Below are 21,657 nucleotides of genomic sequence, written 5' to 3'. Positions count from 1 at the left end.
TGTACCTGGCACAAGGGCTTGGCTTCATTTTGGGGAGGGAGGAGATCAAAACTGTGTAAAAGATTCAGACTTTTATATCTGTCATTATGCTACCAGGAGATGATTTTCCATTTTTTTGCCTTTTAACTGTGTTTCCAATTTTTTTTAATGAGTTTGGATGTTGAAGTAGCAAGAACACGTGTACCCTGTACAACTCACAGCTCCAAACTGCATCCCCAAAATTCACTAATTTTGTAGGTGCCAGACTTCTATTTTCATCCTGAAAAAGCATTAGTATAAGACTTTTTTTAAACTGTTTTGTGTCCTAATCATAGAAGTTGCTGAATATGGAGGCAATTAAAATTAACTCAGTTTCTTAGTCTCTTTCAGCTTTCACCTCCCCCATACTGTTTTTGCCTTTGAATATCTTCTGTTGGATGTGTGACTTGTAACATTCTTTTAGAGCTAGTAAGAAATAGCTGAGGCTGGCTCTTGCAGTGATCTGTGGTTTTTGTGTAGTACCTGACTGAATGGGGGCTGCCTTTCCTTGTTTGTTGTGCTTTTGTGTAGTTCAGGAGCCAGCAGGGAAGTTGTAATCCTGCAGTTAAACTGCTTGTCTGGCCCACAGGGAGGGTTCACTTTCCCTGGGGGACTCTGACTGGTCAGTTCAGGGTGGGGGTACCCTCAGCATTTGGGGATGAGGGGACATTTCCTACAGGAGGGGCCTGCTGTTGCTTCTTGCATTAGAAAGTTGATTGAGTCTTGACAATTTCTATTCTTAATTAATTAGTAAGAAGTAGTTTGTGGGGAGCTCCTTCTGGCAGTTGAAGTGTAGGGTTTAAACAGAATCTGGTTAGAGCATAGGATTTGCTTAAATGGGGGTTGTACCCATATAGCTCCTTGAATGGAAGACCATTCTTGTCATGAAAGTTTGGGTTCAGAGCCTGTTCATGGCTCTTTTTTCAGGCTCTGATGGGTGAGCATGTTGGGAACAGGTATGTGGGAAGGAAAGGCTTGGATTGTGACCAGCAAGGAGATCTGCTTGACTGAGTGACTTCTCTTGATGGAAGTAGAGTGCTTCAGCTTCTTTCTGAATGCTTGGTTATGAATTTATTTTCCATTTAGAAATGTATATCAATGAATAGCAGGCTGAATAGGTGTATTTTTGTAATGCTTCTCTGCTAGAAGCCTCCTATGCCTTAAATGAAACTGAAAATAACTTGGTATTCCCAGGAAGCAAATTCAGACTGAGGTAGAGGTAGCCCATGATGAAATTTATTGACTTGTTTGTTTTGTTAGTTTGTCTTTGACAATTGCCCTCTCACATGTGCTGTTCATCTATAATACAAGAATGTATCTCTTCTGCTGCTTTTCTTCTTTGCTTAGCTGTGTTTTCTTTCAGGCCATTTTCAAAGGGCTGAGATGCAAAGCCTGGGTTTCAAGTTCTTTAAATATAGTAAACATGAAAAAATCCCAAATGACATGGCAATGGACTATGACAATAAAAACACATACATGCAGGACATAATTACTCTTGGTTAACGTTAGGGCTGTTTAGTGGGGAAATAAAACTGGATTCCTTTGTCACTGTCAGGCCCTTACTGTCATTGGATATTTTTTGACTCATAGCTGTCAGACTTTGATTGTGTCATAGCAAATTTGGTGCAGTGCTCAAGGCTCACATTACTCAGTCTAGAAACAGAGTGATTCAGGCAAATTATGTCAGAATTTCAGTGAACTGACTGCTGTAGAATCACTTCTGCATCTTAAGCATCAGTGGAGGTGACTTGAAAGGCATCTCTGTCAAGAAACAAACTCAGAAAAAACAGGTGACTCTACTCTCTGGCAACAAAAGCAAATCCTTTTGTTCTCTTATGTCTGTATTGCATGTCATATTACATTTTCTCATAATTCATGTTGCACAATTTAAACCTGAGGTCTTGCTAATGGAAATCTCATGAGCCTCCCAGTGCAGGCTCTCCATGTGACATAAGACAGTCAGCTGAGGCTGTATGGAGCACTTTCCTGCTCTTCCAACCATGGATTTGCCCTTAACTGCTCTCAATAAACAAGTGCAGGCCCTGGGATCTGCTCTTTAATGCAAGAAGTTTGTGTCTTATTTTCAGTGCAGCCTCTGGCACTCTTCCAGCTGGTGTCTGAATGCAAAACAGCATCAGTAACTACCTCCATTATCATCCTGTCTGTTGGAACCTCTTTGCTGCCCTGTCAAATTGTGGGACTGTAGATCCAAAAGAAGCAAACAGACCTGGTACACTTCATTCCTAAGTTTCAAAGACACTGAGATTCCTGTTGCATTGAATACATGTCTAGCTATATGTGCACATATACCTGTGTAACACATGATGTGGTAGTAGTGGTTTAAGTGGATACAGGTCCTGTTAATTGGGTTCAGCATTTCAAGGCATTAAAATGCTTTCATCATGACAGACAGGTCCAAATCATTTGTATTTCCAAGGTGTCTTTGAATGTGTGTTCAGTATTCCAGTTACTGCTGTGGAGTGATGCTGCCCACATAGTGAACTCACAGCTGATTGTTATGGACCAAAAGCTGGGATGTTGCTGGCCACATGAAATGTCAGTATTCCTGAAAAGCAGTGGTAACTGCAGGGCCACTGGTTTATTTTTGCTTAGTGGAAGCAAAGGTAAACTTTTAATTTGACTTAGCAGCAGAGCAATGGTGAATCAGCACCATTGAAATCAGGAAGTCAGAATAGGCTTGGAATCTCTTTTAGTGCTATAGATTGCTTTCACTTGTTTGTTCTGATAGTAAATTCCAAACAAAATGGCCATTTATACAAGGCTTTATTGAGTAATTGACTTGTCATTTACCTGCATGGCTCTTTGAAGAAGAAATATACAAAACTATTTGTGTACCTTTAGCGTTGTTTCTAAATCAGTAAGCACAGGATTCTGTTTTGTAGCATCTGGGGATGTAGTTAATTCTTAACTTTAAATCTGGTTCTAAAGTAATTGCTAGAGCAATTCCCAGTAATGGGATGCAGGTAGTCCTTGTTTCTCCTCCCATGTCCTACTATACTTTTTAAAATGCCAATGTAATGAGCATCTAGACTGTGGGGCAGACTGATTTCTCTAGAACTGAATATTCATGCATAGTCTCTTGCTGTGCCAGGGTACCTTGCTGCATAGGTCTTCAGCTCTTCCTAAAATCCTGAACCATGTGGGATCCATATTGCAAAACTAAAGGACTGATAATGCCTTATTTGAAGTCCCAACTTGCTTTTACCATGCTTTCCTGTAAATTCCACAAATGTGCAAGGTTGCCCTCCCACTCCAAGTTCATAAACCCTGGGAGCTGAAGGGTGGTGAAAGCAATGTAGTGCAGAATTAAGTGGTTTTGCTTCTGAGCAATCTGAAACTTGCATGAATGGCAATGTTTCCATGCTTAGTGTTTTCTCCCTGATTCAAGGACACTTTCTTTAACTTCCTAACAGACAACTCTGTGTGTGTATGTGTTCCTACATAAGTTAAATCTGTATCGAGATCTCAAGTCTTATTTCTGCATTTGGTTTATGGTTTTCATGGTGTTTTGAGCAATAATGGAATTTTTAATGCTGATTCTAGGAAATGACTAATTTTCTTTGTGGTCTTCTCTGTATTATTGCCAGTAATTATGAAGGTTTTTCACATGATGTAGTTCTGGTGGTTAGTGCATTTCTTAATTTTGCTCTGAGTGTTACAGTATTGTCTTCTTGTTTTCTAGGATGATCTTGCAAAATGAAGGTCCTCGTTCTCTGTTCAGAGGGCTGGGTCCTAATTTAGTTGGCGTTGCTCCTTCCAGGTAAATACAAACATGCACAATAAACAAAATACATTAAAGGCTTTAATGTGTATTTGAAGCAAGTCTTGCATCTGCAGTTGTAAATACTTAATTTGCAGCAAGTAACTTTTGGTTCCTGGGGTAACTTTTTGCCTGAGGAATTGAGCCATTTAAGTACTCCAGAGCTCCAGCTGTCTCAGCATTTCCTATCCTATGTGCTATTGAATAGTATTTAATGTTGTGTGCTATCCCTGATGCAGAGTTTTGTCCAGTTAAAAAGAAAAAATCTTAAGGAATATCACATGTAAGCTACAAGTTTGGATCTTGGAAAATACAAAGGTAGACTTGACTTTCAGTTAATCCATCATCTTCAGAAAGCAATTATGTGATTGAAGCCTCAAAACACAAAACAGGGTCTTCTTCCTGAGTTCTGGTGAAGCACAGCCTGGTGCTCCCTTGCAGGAGGAAGCCTGTTCTGATATAAAAAGGGTCAGACACTGGGTAGGAGGAGAGACTTTGCAGCTGTCCCAGGGAAAGCAGATCCAGCAGTGTCTGGGCCCCAAAGGGTACTGGGGCAGTGCAGGATGTAAATCTGATCTAGTTGGCACTGGTGGTGTTGTTGTCTGTTGCTCTGCATCAGCACAAATACTCCAGTTCCTCAGCTGCTGCTGGCAGGCAGAGAGAGAACATTTTGCCAGAGTTTGAATTTATCCTTACATAGAGCTGTCAGCTGAAGTTCAGCCCAAAAATGGGAGATACATGGAAAGAGTATAAAACAAAGCTGTGTAGAATTAATATATTCTTTAGGCCTGGATGAGGATACTGGAAGTTGTTTCCTGGCTCTTTTTTTTTTCTTCTCTAAGAGAAGAGGGATTATATTCCACAGAGGTTCTATTCTTTCCTTGACTTAGTGCCCTGCTTTTATTTATTTCTGTTTGAAGAGTAAATATTCCTATATTCTGCACACTCAGTTGGAGATTATCTTAACTTTACTGGTTTGAAGTATTTGGATATTTCTGAAAAATAGTACTAAACTGAACTTTAGTTCTGATGTGGTCATGTTCTTTAGATCATCTGCATAAATAAGAAAAAAATTTAATGAAATAATTAGGTTATCTTTATTTTAGCAGTTTTTTGAAGGATTTAGGAATATCAGAGGTGCTTTCTGATCACTAACTTAGCACTGCCTTTTGGAAAAGCTGAAGTAAACCCATTAACATTTTTGTTCCTGACACCTATGGGATATCAGCAGTTGGTAGTCTGGAGAGCCTGTGCTTTTGTACAATAGATCAGTCTGTTCTACCAAATATTCAATATTGATGTCCTTATTGATACTTTAATAGCAACTTTTACCCAGGAATTGGATCCATTGCATAAGTGACTATCCTCCATGAAGAACATCCTCAGTTGGAAAAAAAATATATATTTCTTTTCAATTAATTATATGTTAAATCTTCTGTTTCCCTTTGGTTCTTTCCCTAGGTGAAATACTTAGCTTGCTAAAATGTCTGCTTGATGTAGTGTGTAAACCTTATTTATAAGCACATCTTCATTTCCCTCTGGCTGATTCTGTCTGCAACCAGTACTTCATTTCAATTAAGCATTAGCTAAGTGGATTTAACATCAGCTCTTTGTTTAAATAAGCTGTAGAGAAGCATATTTCATAACACATCCAGTGTACTTAACTGAGTTCAGGTTCCATTTTAGAAATTACACCCATAGAGCAAGCACTTTATCTTCTTTGTAATAAAGAAAAACATGTTCACACAGCTAATGAGGTTAATGTTCTGCTTGGGAAAATGGCACATTGGTTTTTTTTCTCTTGCAGAGGGGTGTCTGTAGATCTAAAACAACTGAATTACAACCCAAAGTGTGAGGTTTATATGTGCTTAAAATAAGTTTTTTAGATCTAATGAGTGAAAGCAACCATTTTTTGTAATATATTGAATTGGGTTGCTGACTTTGCCTAGCTTTGTTTGGATACCAGCTCACAGACTTGTGTAGCACAAGTTTATAACATTTTTCATGGTGTGTTGAGAGACAAAAATCAGTGTCTATTATAAATACAGAAGTCTGGAAACAAAATGTGAATCACAGCTTCAGAGCTGTTCTGGCATTTAAATATAAATATTTATAACATCAAGTTATCAACATTTAAATGTTAAATGCTATAGTAATAGGAATGTTGTTTGTTTCTTTTAAGAAGCTGCATACTTGGTAGTTCTCTTCAAATTACCCTGCTACTGAAATGACTTTAGGTCCATTAGAGAAAGTTTGTTCTATTATTTATGTTGAAGAATACTAAAACTTTTTCAGCGTTTTTCTTCTCTGGCTGAATTTCCTAGTGTCACAAAAATCATTGTCATATTTCAAACTATCTGTCCTTCCCTCAGTAACTGGTAATTGGAGCTGTTGTGTGGAAAAAAAAGTGTCATGTTTAGTCTTTATTTCCATTCCTAGAATAGTCCCACTACTTTGCAAGAATTAATCCTTGAGTAGTTCTTTACTGGGGAAGGGAGTTTTAGCCCAGTGAAGTCAATGGTGCTGCTTGTTAAAAATTTTGAAATGTAAAACATAATCTAACTTGGATTTTGTTCTAATTTTAGAGCAATATATTTTGCTGCTTACTCAAATTGCAAGGAAAAGTTGAACAATATTTTCAATCCAGATTCTACCCAGGTACACATGATGTCAGCTGGTGTGGCAGGTAAGGATCTGTAACTTTGTAGCTTCATCCTACAGTCATATCTGCAAATGAGAGGTGACAATAAATATGGAAAAAAAACCCCAACAAAACAGAACGTGCTCAGTAATTGAATGATGCCTTTTTAGTGGTTATCTGCCTTGGCCTGGCATTAAACAGTCTCTCTGGAAAATGTATGCATGAAACTGCACTAAGTGATAAATAGCAGTGTGTGTGAGCAGTCTTCTCTAGAAAACATCCATGCCTGCTTTTTCAGATGTAAATTTGTGAAATGAAAAATGTAACCTTTCAAAACAGTAACTTGTTGCTCTGTAAGCTATAAACAGTGTTTTTGCACTGACTCCTGGTTTAATTCTTCCTAATCAGTTTTTTTTACCCACTCTGCTACAGCTTTGTATATTTTAATTATTTTTGTCTTTCAGAAATGTGCCTGCAGTTATTTGTGTAAATTATATGTAACAATCCCTCCTCCTTTGCTCATTTACCAGTGTATGACAAGTTTGCTCTGCCACTAAAAAGTCAAAGAAGAGCAGATTTTTCATAGTTCTCATGTATTTTCATCTCTATAGAAATAATTCCTATTTTATATCTGCGGTGTGACTTTGGTGTATTTTAGCAGCTACAAATATTTGTTGCTTGATTTGAATATTCTGTGCTTTGTGGTCATTAACAAGGGGGAGTTAAAGGCAACTGAGCTGAGTTATGGTCATGGACTCAGGCTGATAAAATCAAAACATGGGTTGGCAACACTTTATCTGTTGTTGCCTGTGCCTTTCCTGCACAAAAACAAATATTGATGTTTTTTATAGGCCATGGGCACTTTACAGATGAATCCTGACAATTGTTGAAGTTCCTAAGTCCTGTTAAATTTTACAGCCAGTCTGTGAGTACTGGCAATCTGCAATGGACTGATAAAGGTGTGATAACAGAATAAGGAATAGGATTTATGTTCTATTTCTATGCTTGCTAATAATCTGATATATAGAGATACATAGTGTATAAAATCTAAGTGACATTAGCTTTATACCTAAAAGACACTAATGTTCATCTCTGGCACGTGAAATGTGACAGTTTTTAATCTTTAGGGTATAAGAAGAGCTCCTTTATTTTGCCCAAGTAGACAAAGACAAGGCAGTACTTGGTCTTATCTAGAAGTGAGTGGTTTTGTTTGTTGGTGAACAGCATGGGGAATGGAATGGAAGGGATTTAATGAAGAGTTCAGCCTAATCAGTTAATTGCATCAAGAAATATGAAGAGTCTTCAGGTCCTTGTCAAGGGAATAAAACATGTCCTCAATTTGGGGGCAGGGGGAAGCGTGGGGAGTACAAACAGGTCTGTCCTCAATTGAAGGCAACTTGTGCATCTCATGCAATGCTGCAGACAAATGAAGATTCTGAGTGTTCCTCATCTTTGGAAGTTGCTGCCCTCATTCTCTAAAGCACATTTGTGGGGGTGTGCTGTAGTGCCTTTTCCTGGGTGTTTGCAGCCTCAGGCTGTGGTTTGTCATGGGGAGCTCTGTAGCTGCTTCCCTTCAGAAGGTTGGTGTTGTGCATCTGTACGTGCAGCTGCAGTAAACTGGGAAATGGATTTCAGCCTTCATTGCTGTTTGCCTTTTGTTACTTCTGTGTACAAGTTCTAACATTGAACAGCTCTTGGAGCTGTTAACCTCACACTTCCCAGGTTCTGCAGTTGTATTTCTAAACCACAGTCAGTGGAACAGTGCTCAGTGCAGGCTCACACCATAGGTCTTGGCACTGCACAGTACAGAAATTCTCAGGTTCTTTGACAAACATTTCAATTCTCTCTTCTGATGTTATTCTGATGTATGACAAGGACTCTGCAGTTAAAATTAACAGTGCTTTCTTGGGAATGTGCTAACCTTGTTTTTGTAATTCTAATATATTTCAGAAAATGCACTTAAACCAGCTATTAACAGTTTTACCTGCAAGGTTTGTATTGCTGTATAATGCAAATTACCTTAAAGAAATGGTAAAATAATAGGGACAAGATCAATTGTGAGCTCTTACTTAGTTGACAGGTTAATACATAGGATCATTGCAATATTGGTTTTGGAACCCAAGATTTCAAAATTGGTGAGGTGGATAAATACTTCAGAATTAGCAAAAAAATAATCAGTGTTGGTGTTTTTCTCTTTCAGCTGCCATTGGTTTCAGTAAGGAATTAAATAATTCAGTCTTAAATGAGGGTTGTTGTTTTGTTGGTGTTTTTTTGGTGGGTTGGTATTTTTATGGATATGACCTTCCTGTTTCATAAAGTCTAATATGTATTCAGCATGATGTGAGATCTGCACTTACAAAGCTTTTCCTGTAGGTTGCAAAATACAGTAATGATGCAAAAATATGTTTTTAAACAACATAGTTGTAACATTGTTTTATTAAAGTACTGCAAATAGTGAACTTCAGCCAACTTTAAATTCTGTTTATTTGTATAATGTGCAAATACATGTCTCAGGCTAGACTGATGTCATTATTAAATAAGGATGCTTTTGTGCACTTGGTGGTTTTGGGAGTGAAAAGCTGATATATAGTATTTTAAGCATATTTTTTTTGTTGGTTGGTTTTAGGCCTGATTCTTCATTCTCAAAATATGTATTTATGGTTTGAAGGTTCTTCCACTAAGTTTATTTTATTCTAAGGAGAGTAAAGTATCTGCATATTAGTAACTGATGCCTTATGCAAACAGAAATGAATGCTGTCTTCTTGCTGTGCTAGTTTCCAGCATATAGAGCACATCCCTTCATACCAAAAATATCTGTGTTGACATGAAGTACTCAGCAATCCTTTTTGCTTACTCCTGAGCATAAACATGGTTCTCTTTTTGCAAACTAGGGCAGGGAAAATATCTGAGCTTGGTACAAGAATGTTTGCTTGTGCAAAGACAGTCGATTTCTGGACATTTCCAAGTTAGGCTAAATTCTCAGATTCACTGTAAACTCTGCCTTCTCATTGCACTCAACCTCCCTCACCACAGAGAAGAAAAGCTGTAGAGAACTGAGTGAGATACTTGATTCCTGTATGGCTTTCTTGTTTGCTTTTTTAATGATTCACAGCCTCAATCAGACAACATGGTTGCAAATCTGCTGCAAAACTACTTTGCCTTGTATGCTTTTGCTGGTTTTTTTTCTAGAGTTTTACTGGCAAACCAACCCAAATGCAGATTTTTAAAATTATTATTTATTTACTTAAAAAATAATTGGGACTACTTTATTACTTAGAGATACATTTCTTTGTAAGTTTCTAGTGCCACGTACACAGTTAATTCATGCCAAATAAAATGCATATTTAGTTCACTGATCTTAGAAAGTTGGATTTCATAAGGCATCTTTTCTGTCCTAAGACTAGGCTAGCTTTAGTGAATAGGATTTTCAAGGGAGTGGGGAAGGAGGAGGTTTCACTTTTAAATTTTCTATATAGGTAAGTATTTGGAGGTATAAAATTAAATTGCTGCAAATGAGCAGAAATTTCAGTACTCAGTGCATTTTACACATCTATTTTAATATCTGTGGCCTGTTTTGATTATTTTTCTTTCTTTTTTTCCTAAACTTTTACCTGCAAACAGTTAGATTTCCCAATAACTGACAAATCCTTCCGCTGGGATTCGATTTGTACACTTGTGTCTGATGAGGTCACTGCTTGTTGTTATGATACAGAAAAGCCTGTGTCTATTTTAGGCATTTACTGTACATTTCTCCCGTGAAAAGAGTGAGATCGTGTCATCTCATGCTCCCCCTCCGCAGGTCACTTCCTGCAGCAATATGGACTAACTTAAACCTCGTGAGTACTGAACTGAGCGTCTCTTGCAGCCTCTAGTGTAAGAACCACACCTTGGGTTTGTGATATTATTGAATAAACACCGTAAGGGGAACACACTTCTAGCTTGAACTCAGATGATGTGCATTGTGCAAAGACATCGCTTTTCCTTAGCTCTGTTTAGAGTGATTTTTTTTTTTTTTGTGCCGTTCAGGGAAAGGTAGGAAATACCTTTCACTGAGAGCTGCTACTCCACTTAGCTCTGGTCAACTCAAAGCCCCTACTGGGTTAAACAAGGCATTTTGGGAGGCTTTTTCCCCAGTATTCCAGAGCTGCCTTTAAAATGCTGCAGCTGATATTCTGTGTTGTCACATTTATTTCAAAGACCTCTTTTCTTTTTTAATATGTGTATATAATCCTTTCTGTCTCTTTCTGTTTACTCTTTTGGTTTGTTTTTATTTTACTACTTTTAAATTTTAATTCATCATTCCATGTTCACATGCGTCTGTATCAATTACATTGGCTTATAGATTAAAAAGCACCAACCCTATCCTTTTGAAATATGATGCATAATAGGAATACCTGGGATCTTACCTGTCAGTAGCTGAAAAAGTAGATGGAGATAATTCTGTCTGAAGCTGGGATAAAATAAAACTACAGAAGTTTGTAGTATTGCCAGATTTATCTGTACTTGTCATGAATCTAGGATCTTTCTTGAGGGTGCAACACATCAATAGGTATTGTGAAGTATTACAAAGATCATTAAGGCTTTTAAAAAGAAAAAAGGAAACAATTGATTGCTCCTCATGGCAGTTGTTGAAAGCCCTCAAAGTTTGTTTTAATGGATGTTTTTGCTACAGATTTTCTGTATTTAAAAATCAAAGTTTATCTTCTCAAGGATCCTAAATCACATGTTTCATGTTTTGGAGGGCTTTCCTTGGTGTCAGCACCACACAATTCCTTGTTCTTCTTCAGCTAACTGCATTTGCTACATTAGGTGTAAGAACTGACCTGTAGTCATCTCACCTTGAAACTTGAATTATTGAAGGCCCTTTGATTTGAAAACTTTAGCTTGAACTGTCAGCTTAGGCCTGTAACAGCCATGGGAAAAAATACTGGCCATGTTGCTCCTACTGTTGGAGGTGCTGCATCAAAATAATGCTTAGTGACCCCAGTTTTGAGTAGAATAGGGGCTGCATCCTGTGCCAACCACTTTTCACTGGAAATTTCCAATATACTCTACTCAGCCACTGATGGCACCTCTTCATTGCCTGCTCCAGATTCAGGTTTTGCAGACAGCCTTATTTTGAGTTGAATATGAAGGAGAAAGACCGTATGTTAAAGCCTAGGAGTTACAAAATTCTTCCTTTAATAGGAATGCAAAAGGATTTTTGCCTTTGTTAACTTGTAATTAAGAACCAGGAGAGACTTAAGAACTAATTTTGGTTTTACAGAAGCCTTTCATGGAAGATGTCTTGGTAGGGAAAGTGAGTGATTTTTTTTCCCCCGTCTTATTTCAAAGCCTTTGTTACAGTTCTGTGCATTTCCTAGGGCACTTCATGCTACAAAGATTCTGATTGGAAGTCAAACAAAATTAAAACTTTATTAGTGCCAGTGTAAAGAAATAAAACCATGCAAGAATGAAGTTTCCTTTCAGTGTAGATGACTCAGGCTCAAGCACTACTGGAATCAGTGGAGTTTCTGTGACATGAAGTGTCAGGTCAGACAGGCTGCTTGAGCTACAGAGCCTGTTTTGCACATGTGTTTTAAAAATATCTCATGCCTTGTTTTGGCGGAGTTGTTCCCCAGTGCTTTGAGTTTTTAAATCATTATTTGCCTTCGTTAAATAGAGATAAAGAACTCTTGGATTGTTAGGATTTCACTCCATTATGTGAAGTTTATATCTCAGTACTTCTTTATAGGAAGAATGAGTAGTGAATCAGAAAAAAAAGCCAATTCCAAATCTTTATTATTTACCATAGGAAGTTGCTTAGTTAAGTAGTTTGAGCCAGTTTAAAAATCTGTTTAATTAGAAAATTGAACAGAACCCTTCAATCTGTTTTCATTCTTCTGGTGTAGAAAACCAGCTCAATCTTAGTAGCTGCCAAATCTGTTAATTTTTTTTAAGAACCTGAATTGAAAACCGTAATGACCTGTTTAAGCTTTGAGGGTGGGCACAGATCAAACCTTAGAACAGTTAAGATCCCCTGGCATTTCTGAGTATTGCAGACCTTTGTGTGCAATGTAAACCTAGATCGTGATTGAGCAGGAGTACCATGTATGCAACCAGTTCTGCTAAAGCTGTTTCTGTGAGCTGTTGGTGATCTGATAGAAGAGCTTATCAATAGCCTGTTGCTGGATAAGTGCTGTGCCCCAGCCATGCACTGAGCAAGGTAACTGTCCTTCCCCACACACCCAGTCCATCCCCGTGCAGGAGGGCAGTGTGTCTTTGTAGTTATAAACCAGCCATGTGTGTCACTTAGAGAGCAAGTGTCTAAATTTATCATCTCTTGCCTGGCCATGTTCCAGCTTTTCCCTTTTCCTATTCTCTCCTGCAGACATGACACCTCATTGATGGTGCATGTGTGGTATTGCAGCTTGAGATGATTTTTTTAATTTTTTTTCAGAGCTGCCTTTCACTCTGCTTTCTCTCTCTCTCTCCACAGTTGTGCAGAAGTAAGAGTAATTCTTACTTCTTTTTTTTTCTTTTTTCCTTTTCTCTTTTTTGTTTCCTTTTTTCTTTTTCTTCTGTTTTCTTTAGTGGACTGAAAATCAAAGCTTTAATCCTTGGCCCTTATGCAAGCCTGAGTAGTTGCTGTCTGTCTGAATAGTTAGAAGTCATAGTATTTACTTTTAACAATTTAAACACTCATATGCTTATAAAAGTATCCCAAGGCCAGCCAACAATCTCTGCTTTGAACACTAAATAAAAGATTAGCACTCAAATATAACTGCTCTTTATAGTTCAGTATTAAAAGGTCTCCTAATTTGCAGTAATAAATGCCTTTTAACTGCACCAAAAGTAGTATTTATTCAGTCTGCATGCTTTTAAACTCGGATTGTATTTCAGGTAACAAAGTAAATTGAGGCAATGTTTTATAGCATCTCAAATTGCTATTGCTCTCTCTGCAATGCATTCTTACTGACTTTTTTGCCCAATTGGCTGATACTTGTCTAGTTGGCATTGCTGTTCTGTGGTGTCAAAACAGGGTTGGTATTAGATAGGCAGAGAACTGTACTTAATTTGGCTTTTTTTTATACGGGGCATCTTGTGCTAAGAATCAAACTTATTCAATATTAAAGTAAAATTTAAAAACAATTTAAGTGTTTATTGGCTGTATGGATTCACTAAATGGGGACTTCAGCAAAATCAGTATAGTCCGAGTTTTTGCATCCACTGTACCTTAACTGTGTGCATTTGGAATTTAGATGCATCTGTTCTTGTGATATTATCACATCTAATTATGTTATTTTTACATTTTTTAGGCTTTACTGCGATCACAACAACTAATCCCATTTGGTTGGTGAAGACACGATTACAGCTTGATGCAAGGTAAAGTGACAAGAGGAACTCTCACTGCTGTGACAACATTGTACTAAAGTCTGGTGAATCTGTTCTGCACTCCAAAATAAAATGAATTCTTAAACATTCAGCATTTCAGATTTGCTAAGGTGATGCTGGTCTCTCTACAAGTTACACTATCACTTCTTTTTTTAATCTGTTCTGAGACATGCTTGAGGCACTGTAGTGGACTGACCAGCAAATTTGTAATGAATTATAAGGTTAACAGTTTCATTAAAATCACGTTCTACCAACCATATGCTTACATTTTCCATTCTCTTTAGCTGTTGAGCTAAACATTCCTGAAATATGGACACAGTATTATAGCAGATATTTAGAAAAGGGCTTTAAACATCCTCAGGTATTTATTTTTATTCTGTGACTTGCTCACTCAGACCTCTGCTGGCACGATCCATGTACCTGCACTTGCAGCTGTGGTGAAGCACATCTCTACAGTGTTGTCATGTGTTTGCATAGTTGTGTACAGTATTCTAACTACTTCAGTATGCACAACTCCATTTAGTGAGCCAGCTCAAAATGGGAATAAAACTTCATTTGCCAAATACTGCTTTAAATAGGTGTGTCTAATGAGCATTTTCCTTGACATCAGCAGTGGCTTAGTTCAATCAGACAACAGCTGTCAGTGTTGCACTGGTTGCTGTGCCTGTTGTTTGCTGAGAGCTGTAATGCTGAGGGCTGCTCTTTTAACTCTTAGCCACTGAATGCTGTGGAGCTCTTTATTGAGGCAACAATTAGGGCAAATCCATTATGCTAAAGGAAATGGTCATTTTTCTCATGAGTTGCTGACATTGATAATCCATTTGGGAGTCTGTTTCCAAGCAGTTTAGTCCTTTATTGTGTGAGAGCTGGGAAGGCCTAAAGCTGCTCAGCGTTTCACTGTGATGCTTTGTCCTTAGTCAGTGTGTGAAGTTTGGCTTGGATTCCCTGTAATGCTTTCCCTGTGTTTAGTGCTGAAAGCCTTTGAGACTGTGACTTGGAGCCCCTCAGCATCAGTGTTGAGTATTTCCTAAGTCTTGTTGTCACTACAAAGCTGTTTAATTAATTTTCCAGTCGCTCTGGTTGCAGACACTCTGACTTGTTTTCTCCTTTGTAGGAATCGTGGAGAAAAGCGAATGAGCGCATTTGAGTGTGCCCGCAAAGTTTATCGCTTGGATGGCTTTAGAGGCTTTTACCGGGGAATGTCTGCATCCTACGCTGGCATATCTGAGACTGTTATTCACTTTGTCATTTATGAGAGTATTAAGAAAAGATTACTGGAATATAAGACTGCTGGTGCCATGGACAATGAGGAAGATTCGGTAAAAGAAGCATCGGACTTTGTTCGAATGATGATGGCTGCTGCCACTTCCAAAACGTGTGCAACATCAATAGCATATCCCCATGGTAAGTGGGATGTGTGCAGCTGAGACCCTGAGGCAGATCCATCAAAGGGAGTCTAAGTGAGATTTGTAGCCAACTTTGGTTTTCTTGCTCAGAAACATTTCCCTGTCTGAATATCAGATGTAGCAGGTCAACATGAGTATAGTATTCAGAAATGGAAGTGCTTTACAGTGGATATCCAGCATGACCTTTTCTTAGGCAATGTTTATTTTGCCATGGGATTGGCCAGGGTATGGCCCAACGTACTCCAAGAGGTAGTTGTTCAGTTGGAATCTTCCGTTATACTCAGCAGTTTTCCATAATGTGCCATCTCTTCTAGGGATGCAGGCTGCCTAGCTTGTATGTCAGTTGCACTTCATCTTCCTGCAAAGTAGTTGTGTATACATTTTTAATGAACTGAGTACTGAACTTCTGTCAACTTCTGAGCTAAAATGTAACCCCAAGCAACAGTCCTCTTTTGGATTGTAGCTAACCAAATGAACTTGCCTTGTTTAGTCAAATACCTAATACTTGCTCTCTTCTTACACATATTTGGTTTGCTGCTCTTTGTCTTCCTCTTTCTTTTTTTAAAGAGCAGTTGTGAGATTGAGAACCTGGGGAGGGGTATTTTGTGTAAAAATCCTTGATCGGTTGCTGGGAAAAATAATGGGAAGTGGTGAATGTAACCACTCAATTTTTCTTTTTTTCCACTGGTTTTCTTCGTCCAGAGGTTGTACGAACAAGACTAAGAGAAGAGGGAACAAAATACAGATCTTTCTTCCAGACACTGTCTTTGCTGGTGCGAGAGGAAGGGTATGGCGCCCTGTACCGAGGGCTGACTACACACCTGATCAGACAGATCCCAAACACGGCTATCATGATGTCCACCTATGAAGTTGTAGTCTACTTACTTGATGGATAGCAGTGTGCCAAGGTGGAAGAAGGTGGAAGACTGAAGGACTGGAGTGGACCACTGAATGTCAATGCCAATGTGGTGGGCTAAAGGAGCGTTGTATTGGGAGCAAGCAACTGTGGATGAAACAGAAGGTTGATTGTGGGCAACTCTGAATAATTTTGCTGCCTTTATTGTGTGGTCTCATGTCAATGTGACAAATGGGAACTGGCTCTTAGGGAATGCCTTCATACATCTCTTAATTCAGAATTATTCTTTTCTTCTCATCTGTTAAACTAGACAAAGCCATTGAGTCATCTTCAGAGACCTGATGGGTGAGGGAGGGGACATGAAATATGTTGCTGGGCAGTCCTGTTACCTTCTCTTAGTGATTGCTCTCAGCTACATCATTTTTGTTCTGTTTTACTGAATGGTAACCTGTTGGAGGAATGGGCAAGAGAGTACTTTCATAGCTTTCTATACCTGAAACTTCCATTTAGTTGCTCTGAAGATTCATAGAGAGACTGAGGTAGTGTGGTAAGTGTGTGAAGTTTTTCATGTTGCTACCTCAAGACAAAATAAGGTGCAGGGACCCAGAACAGTTATTTCTTCACTACAAAAGGTGATACCTGTTGTAGCTTTTTGGTTTGGATTTTTTTGTTTTGTTTTTTCTTTGACATTTGAGCAGTGTTGTGGGTTAATGAGAGAGAGTCTGATTGTTCAACTCTTCAGGTTATTGGTCTGTTCATGTTGGTGTATGTGAACTTCTGGTCCTGCTGCATCATACTTTTCTGGAACTTCTCTTAAGTCAGAGAGGCCTATGAAACATTGTCCTGTATCATCAGTTTTCCTTGCCAATATGTTCAGGTCACTCACACAGCTAAGGAAGTTGCTGAATGCCACTTTATAGCCTTTTTAAGCATTTTTAATGTGATGAGAAATCTCAACTAGTCCAGCTTCCCATTTGTGAAGACAGGATTCACTTAGTTTCATGCTGCCTGAGCACAAGCTGTATTACCCGTAAGTATCTGGCAAATCCTGCCTTGGGTTACCAGTGTTTATATGGGAGTACTGGGGGAGAACACATATCACTGTGGCTAGGGTGACCAGAAGGCAGAAACCAGTTGAAGTTGTGATAGATCCTGTCAGTGCAGACAGGCTCTGTGCAGAAGGATGGAGAGATTGTAAATAATATTTTCTTGAAAGCATTCCCCCTCATAAATGCTGTATTACTTCTCTCAGCTTCAGCCTGTGTACTGGGCTATAACCTTGCCCTCCACATTGTCTGATTAGTCAGGCATTGGTTTTGTTCTGTAAGCCAATTGCACATTAATGCCCTGCATTCAGCAGTGAGGCTTAGCTGGTTTATGCTGTCATAATTTACACAATTTTCCAAAATCATACAACTGGAGTGTCAAGCAGTTTAATGTTACAGGAAGTTTTACAGCTTTACAGACAGATATCTTCTCAGTCTGCATCCACTGTCCTTATGAGGAAAATAATAATTTATAAGTTGGGGTCAATAGCTTTCTCCATATAAATGCTGCTACACTGGCATGGACAGAACTGTGCTCTCAGCTCTTCCAGTGTGGTACTTCAGTACACTTGAACTGTGCATCATGTGCAATGGCTTTATTTTATGAATGAATTCTTATGCACTTTGTGGCCTTCTTAGGGCTTATGACTTTCTTCCTCTTACTGATTATCTGGAATCAAACCATGTCTGCAATATGCAGTTTGGTTTTAAACAAAGCATGTGGTTTGATTTCTGTGTAAGCTGTGCAGGAGTTTATGCTGTAAATCCATAGCATCTCTGTGGCACTGGTTCTGTAGGCTCTCTGTAAAACCTCAAAGCTTGCAGAACAATCAGTCTGGGTTTTTCTCGTTTGCTTTCCTTTATTTTGACCCTTGTCATGTTTTCCATACAGTGTCAAAGTATTTGAGTATTTAATGTAATTCTCTGTATTAATTGCTCATCCTCTAAAAGCCACCCATAGTAAGTACATTGACCTTGCAGTGCTGTATTGACTTCCCTGCTTGGAAAATGTTCCCTTTTTAAAGACAGCATGGTCCAAGGGTGACCATGGTGAGCTTGATTGTCTCATAGAAGTGGAAAGATTGCTTAAATGTATTTTAAAGTGGGCTTTTTCTAGTGGTCTCCCTAGGAAAAGACTGGAGTATTCATGACTGACCTAAGCCTTGATGTGATGCTTTTGTTCAGATAAACAAATGCAGTAGTAGTGACTTACTGTCACTTTTGTGATGTAGGAAGTGGGTCACTCTTCAGGTTATCTGGATTACTCAGTCATAGCCAAAACTTAAATTGGCAAAGACCATACTCAGCTTTGGAGTTCATGAATGCAGTGAACACTTGGAGTAGCCTAGGCTTAATGAGAGTTTCTCTCCTCTCTTTGGATACATTGTCCCTTGGTTCTGTGTTAGTCTCCCATTCCAGGGTATTCCCTGGGTGCTGCCTGTGTGCCTTCTCTGGGTAAGAGCAGAGCCCCTGGAGGTGATAAGTAGGACAATTAAACAAGCACAGTTGAATATGGGAGATAACAGCTAAAAGCAGACAATCTTTAAGTAATAATCTTATTACTCCACCTCTTTAAAGGTTTGCTTTAAACTTCAGGGGTGATCATTTTGGCTTCTTTTACATAACCAAACATAACCTAAACATTTCTCGGGGTTTTGCATTATTTTTAAACTATAAGTACCTGCAAAATTACCTCTGATCTATTTCCCAAAGATCTTTAAATTATTTATGTCGTTTTCTTGATATTTATTATAAAAACTCAAGGGAACTAACAAGATGCTTCATTCAATAATATCCTTAACTACAGAGCTGAAAGCAGTGCATTTAAACTTGGTCATATTCAATAGTATTTGGGTGTCATGTATTTATGTCCCACTGGTGTGTGCTAGACGATAGGACGAGAGAAGAACTCTTTTAGAAATGAATTGGTTCCTCCTGTCCCTGGCTGTGGTTGGAGCCGATCTTGGTGCGCGGCGGGGCTGCAGCTGCGCGGTGCGGCCGGCAGGTGGCGCGCCCTCCGCGGAGTCACGGCCGGGAGCGCAAACGGGGCCGGGAGCGGCGCCCGGAGCCCTTCCCCGGCCCTGCCGTGCCCGGAGCCCTTCCCCGGCCCTGCCGTGCCCGGAGCCCTTCCCCGGCCCTGCCGTGCCCGGAGCCCTTCCCCGGCCCTGCCGTGCCCGGAGCCCTTCCCCCGGGCGGGAGCGGCGCCCGGAGCCCTTCCCCGGCCCTGCCGTGCCCGGAGCCCTTCCCCGGCCCTGCCGTGCCCGGAGCCCTTCCCCGGCCCTGCCGTGCCCGGAGCCCTTCCCCGGCCCTGCCGCGCCCGGAGATCCGCGCCGTGTGCCCCGCTCTCCGTGCTTGGCAGCGCGCTCACACGAGGGAGCTGTGGAGGTTTCTGGTGTTGTAGTTGTAACTGAGACATCGCCTGTCACTTTGCCATCTCGCCCCTATCTCTGTTTACATAACGCACTCCGCATCTTCCCGTGCTGATTGAGGTGTTAATGACAGCGGATTGTTTGTTTGTTAATGGCAGTTTCTGCTAGTCTGTTTTTTGTACGACATCTGCAACATTCCTCAGACTGCAGCATATGTAAAAGAATGCTTCCAGAGACAAGAGTGGAGAGCCTTTATAAATGTTGCTTCCTGTTTAAACTGTTCAGATTTGGAAAACAAGCTGAATGCTGAAGTGTGCCTAGGTAAATGTACTACTTTTTTCAACTTTGTCTGTTAAGACTGAGTTATGTAAGTTTTTTCAGTTCTTCTATTTAAGAGTCTGCCTACCCTGCATATGTGAACATAACTATGCCCTCAGAGTCATAGCTAAACACTCACAGATGACAGATTGAGAATACTTCAGTACTCATGTGAGGTTTGCTATTATTCTTGCATACATGTAGTTGGCTGTAAACTATGTGCATTTATTCTGTATTTATATAGTTAACTTTTTGTTTGGATTGCTTTAAACTTCAAAGCAAATTAAAATTATGTGCTTCTATTCAAATGTCGCCTGCTGTGCTAAACTGTACGTTGTTTTTAACCTTTGAATTTTTCTATTATTGATACATACCAGTGCCTGCACAGTTGTGATTAAAAATGAAAAATTCATTAACCCAGTGAATCATTTTATCTTGTACCATTTTATAGTAGCTGAAAATGAGGTGTGTGTATTGTATTTTTAGTGTGGCCTTTTTGGAGGGATTCATGGATGACTTAAACTAGCAGTATGTGTTGGTGCAGTTGGATTTAAACACAGTTACCTCTACAGAACCAAGTGACCCTGTCTGTCAGCTTAGATTCAGGAGCTGGTGACCACAAAACTCGTGTGCATTTGAAGTGCCAGCGAGCACAAGCCACTGCTGACAAAACTGAAGGGCAGTAATTGCTTAAAATGCTCAGAGTTAATTGCATGTGAGGTTATAACCAAGTCCTTGAACTTGACAAATTGTTAGATATCAATATTGTTTTTCTTTAAATAGTTGGTGTTTGATCTGAAGTCTGTCTTGGGCTTGCTCACAACTCATTCTCCAAATGCATCCATGGGATTTGTTTGGTGAGTGCTGCTTTTCCCCCAGTGTGTGTTCTGAGTCTTTGCAGCCTCTAATACAGAGGCAGGCTCGATGTCTCTGATTGGGTTCTTTCAGCTATTCAAAACTACTTCCAAACTTGCATTCATCAGCACATCTGTGATAGCTTTTTTCTTTCAGTAGCTGTTACTGTGAATTGCCCTACCTTGCCCCATTTTAACGGGCCTTAAATCCCAGGGCAGCCAGGCTTAGAGGTAATCAGTCTGCTGGAACCAGTGCAGGTAACCAGTGTCCTTATCCCTGACACATCTGAAATTATGCCTCTGACTGGCAGAGCTGTAATTGTCTGTAATTGATCTTTCACTTTTACCCTGCAAAGGGGGCACTTGGCAGGGCAGAGCTTAGGGTAAGTCTGTGGGGATGTTTTGAAGTTCATGCTGCTGTACGCCCCCTTCTGCTAGAGGGGTTATGTTGAACTTGCCACAGTCAAAAAGTTGTGTGTAAAATGAAGGTATATTTAAAGTTCTAATTGGTTATTAATGCAGCAGTGCAGTCTGACAGAAGATGCAGCCCAAAAGCACCTGAGCCTTGACAGTGATGTCTTTCACAAAGGAAAGCCCTAAAATTTCATAATGTGCTTACACTACAATAAAATGTACTCCCAAAGACAAACACAAATAAAAGATGAGGATCTTGTATGTGCTGCTGCCAGCCGCTGTGCTGTGTGCTAACTCAGAACATCCTTATTGTCTTGCACAGCTTCTGTAAAAGGCAGGAAAGGCCAGGACTAGAATCCAGTTTTTGTGAGCAGATTGAGGCAAACAGAATGGTATCTTGAACTGTGAAAGGCAGATTGAAGCACAGTTTGTGTAGATGGAATATTTCAAAGGGTGCTCCTGAGACTCCTCACTACTGCAGACACCTCAGTGATGAGGTCGTGTGAAGCTGACTAGAAGCTTTCCAAGATAAGCTCAAGATGGTGAAGTGCTGGTAATTCCAGGTAAACCTCTACAAAGG

The 21,657-nt window shown here is 39.6% G+C and overlaps 1 protein-coding gene across 1 annotated transcript in view; it reads left to right on the top strand.

Moving 5' to 3' along the window:
- The window catches only part of SLC25A36 (solute carrier family 25 member 36), a 29,584-nt gene extending 9,467 nt beyond the window's left edge, over positions 1-20,117 (top strand). The window contains exons 3-7 of the mRNA XM_063166785.1: positions 3,722-3,799; positions 6,385-6,485; positions 13,739-13,805; positions 14,929-15,218; positions 15,923-20,117. Of these exons, the coding sequence (XP_063022855.1) occupies positions 3,722-3,799; positions 6,385-6,485; positions 13,739-13,805; positions 14,929-15,218; positions 15,923-16,116 (730 nt within the window). The 3' untranslated portion in view covers positions 16,117-20,117. The remainder of the gene's footprint in view (positions 1-3,721; positions 3,800-6,384; positions 6,486-13,738; positions 13,806-14,928; positions 15,219-15,922) is intronic.
- The last annotated feature ends 1,540 nt before the right edge of the window (positions 20,118-21,657 follow it).

The sequence above is a fragment of the Melospiza melodia genome, chromosome 12 (assembly GCF_035770615.1).
Source record: "Melospiza melodia melodia isolate bMelMel2 chromosome 12, bMelMel2.pri, whole genome shotgun sequence".
NCBI lineage: Eukaryota > Metazoa > Chordata > Aves > Passeriformes > Passerellidae > Melospiza > Melospiza melodia.
This window is presented reverse-complemented; position numbering and strand designations above follow the sequence as displayed.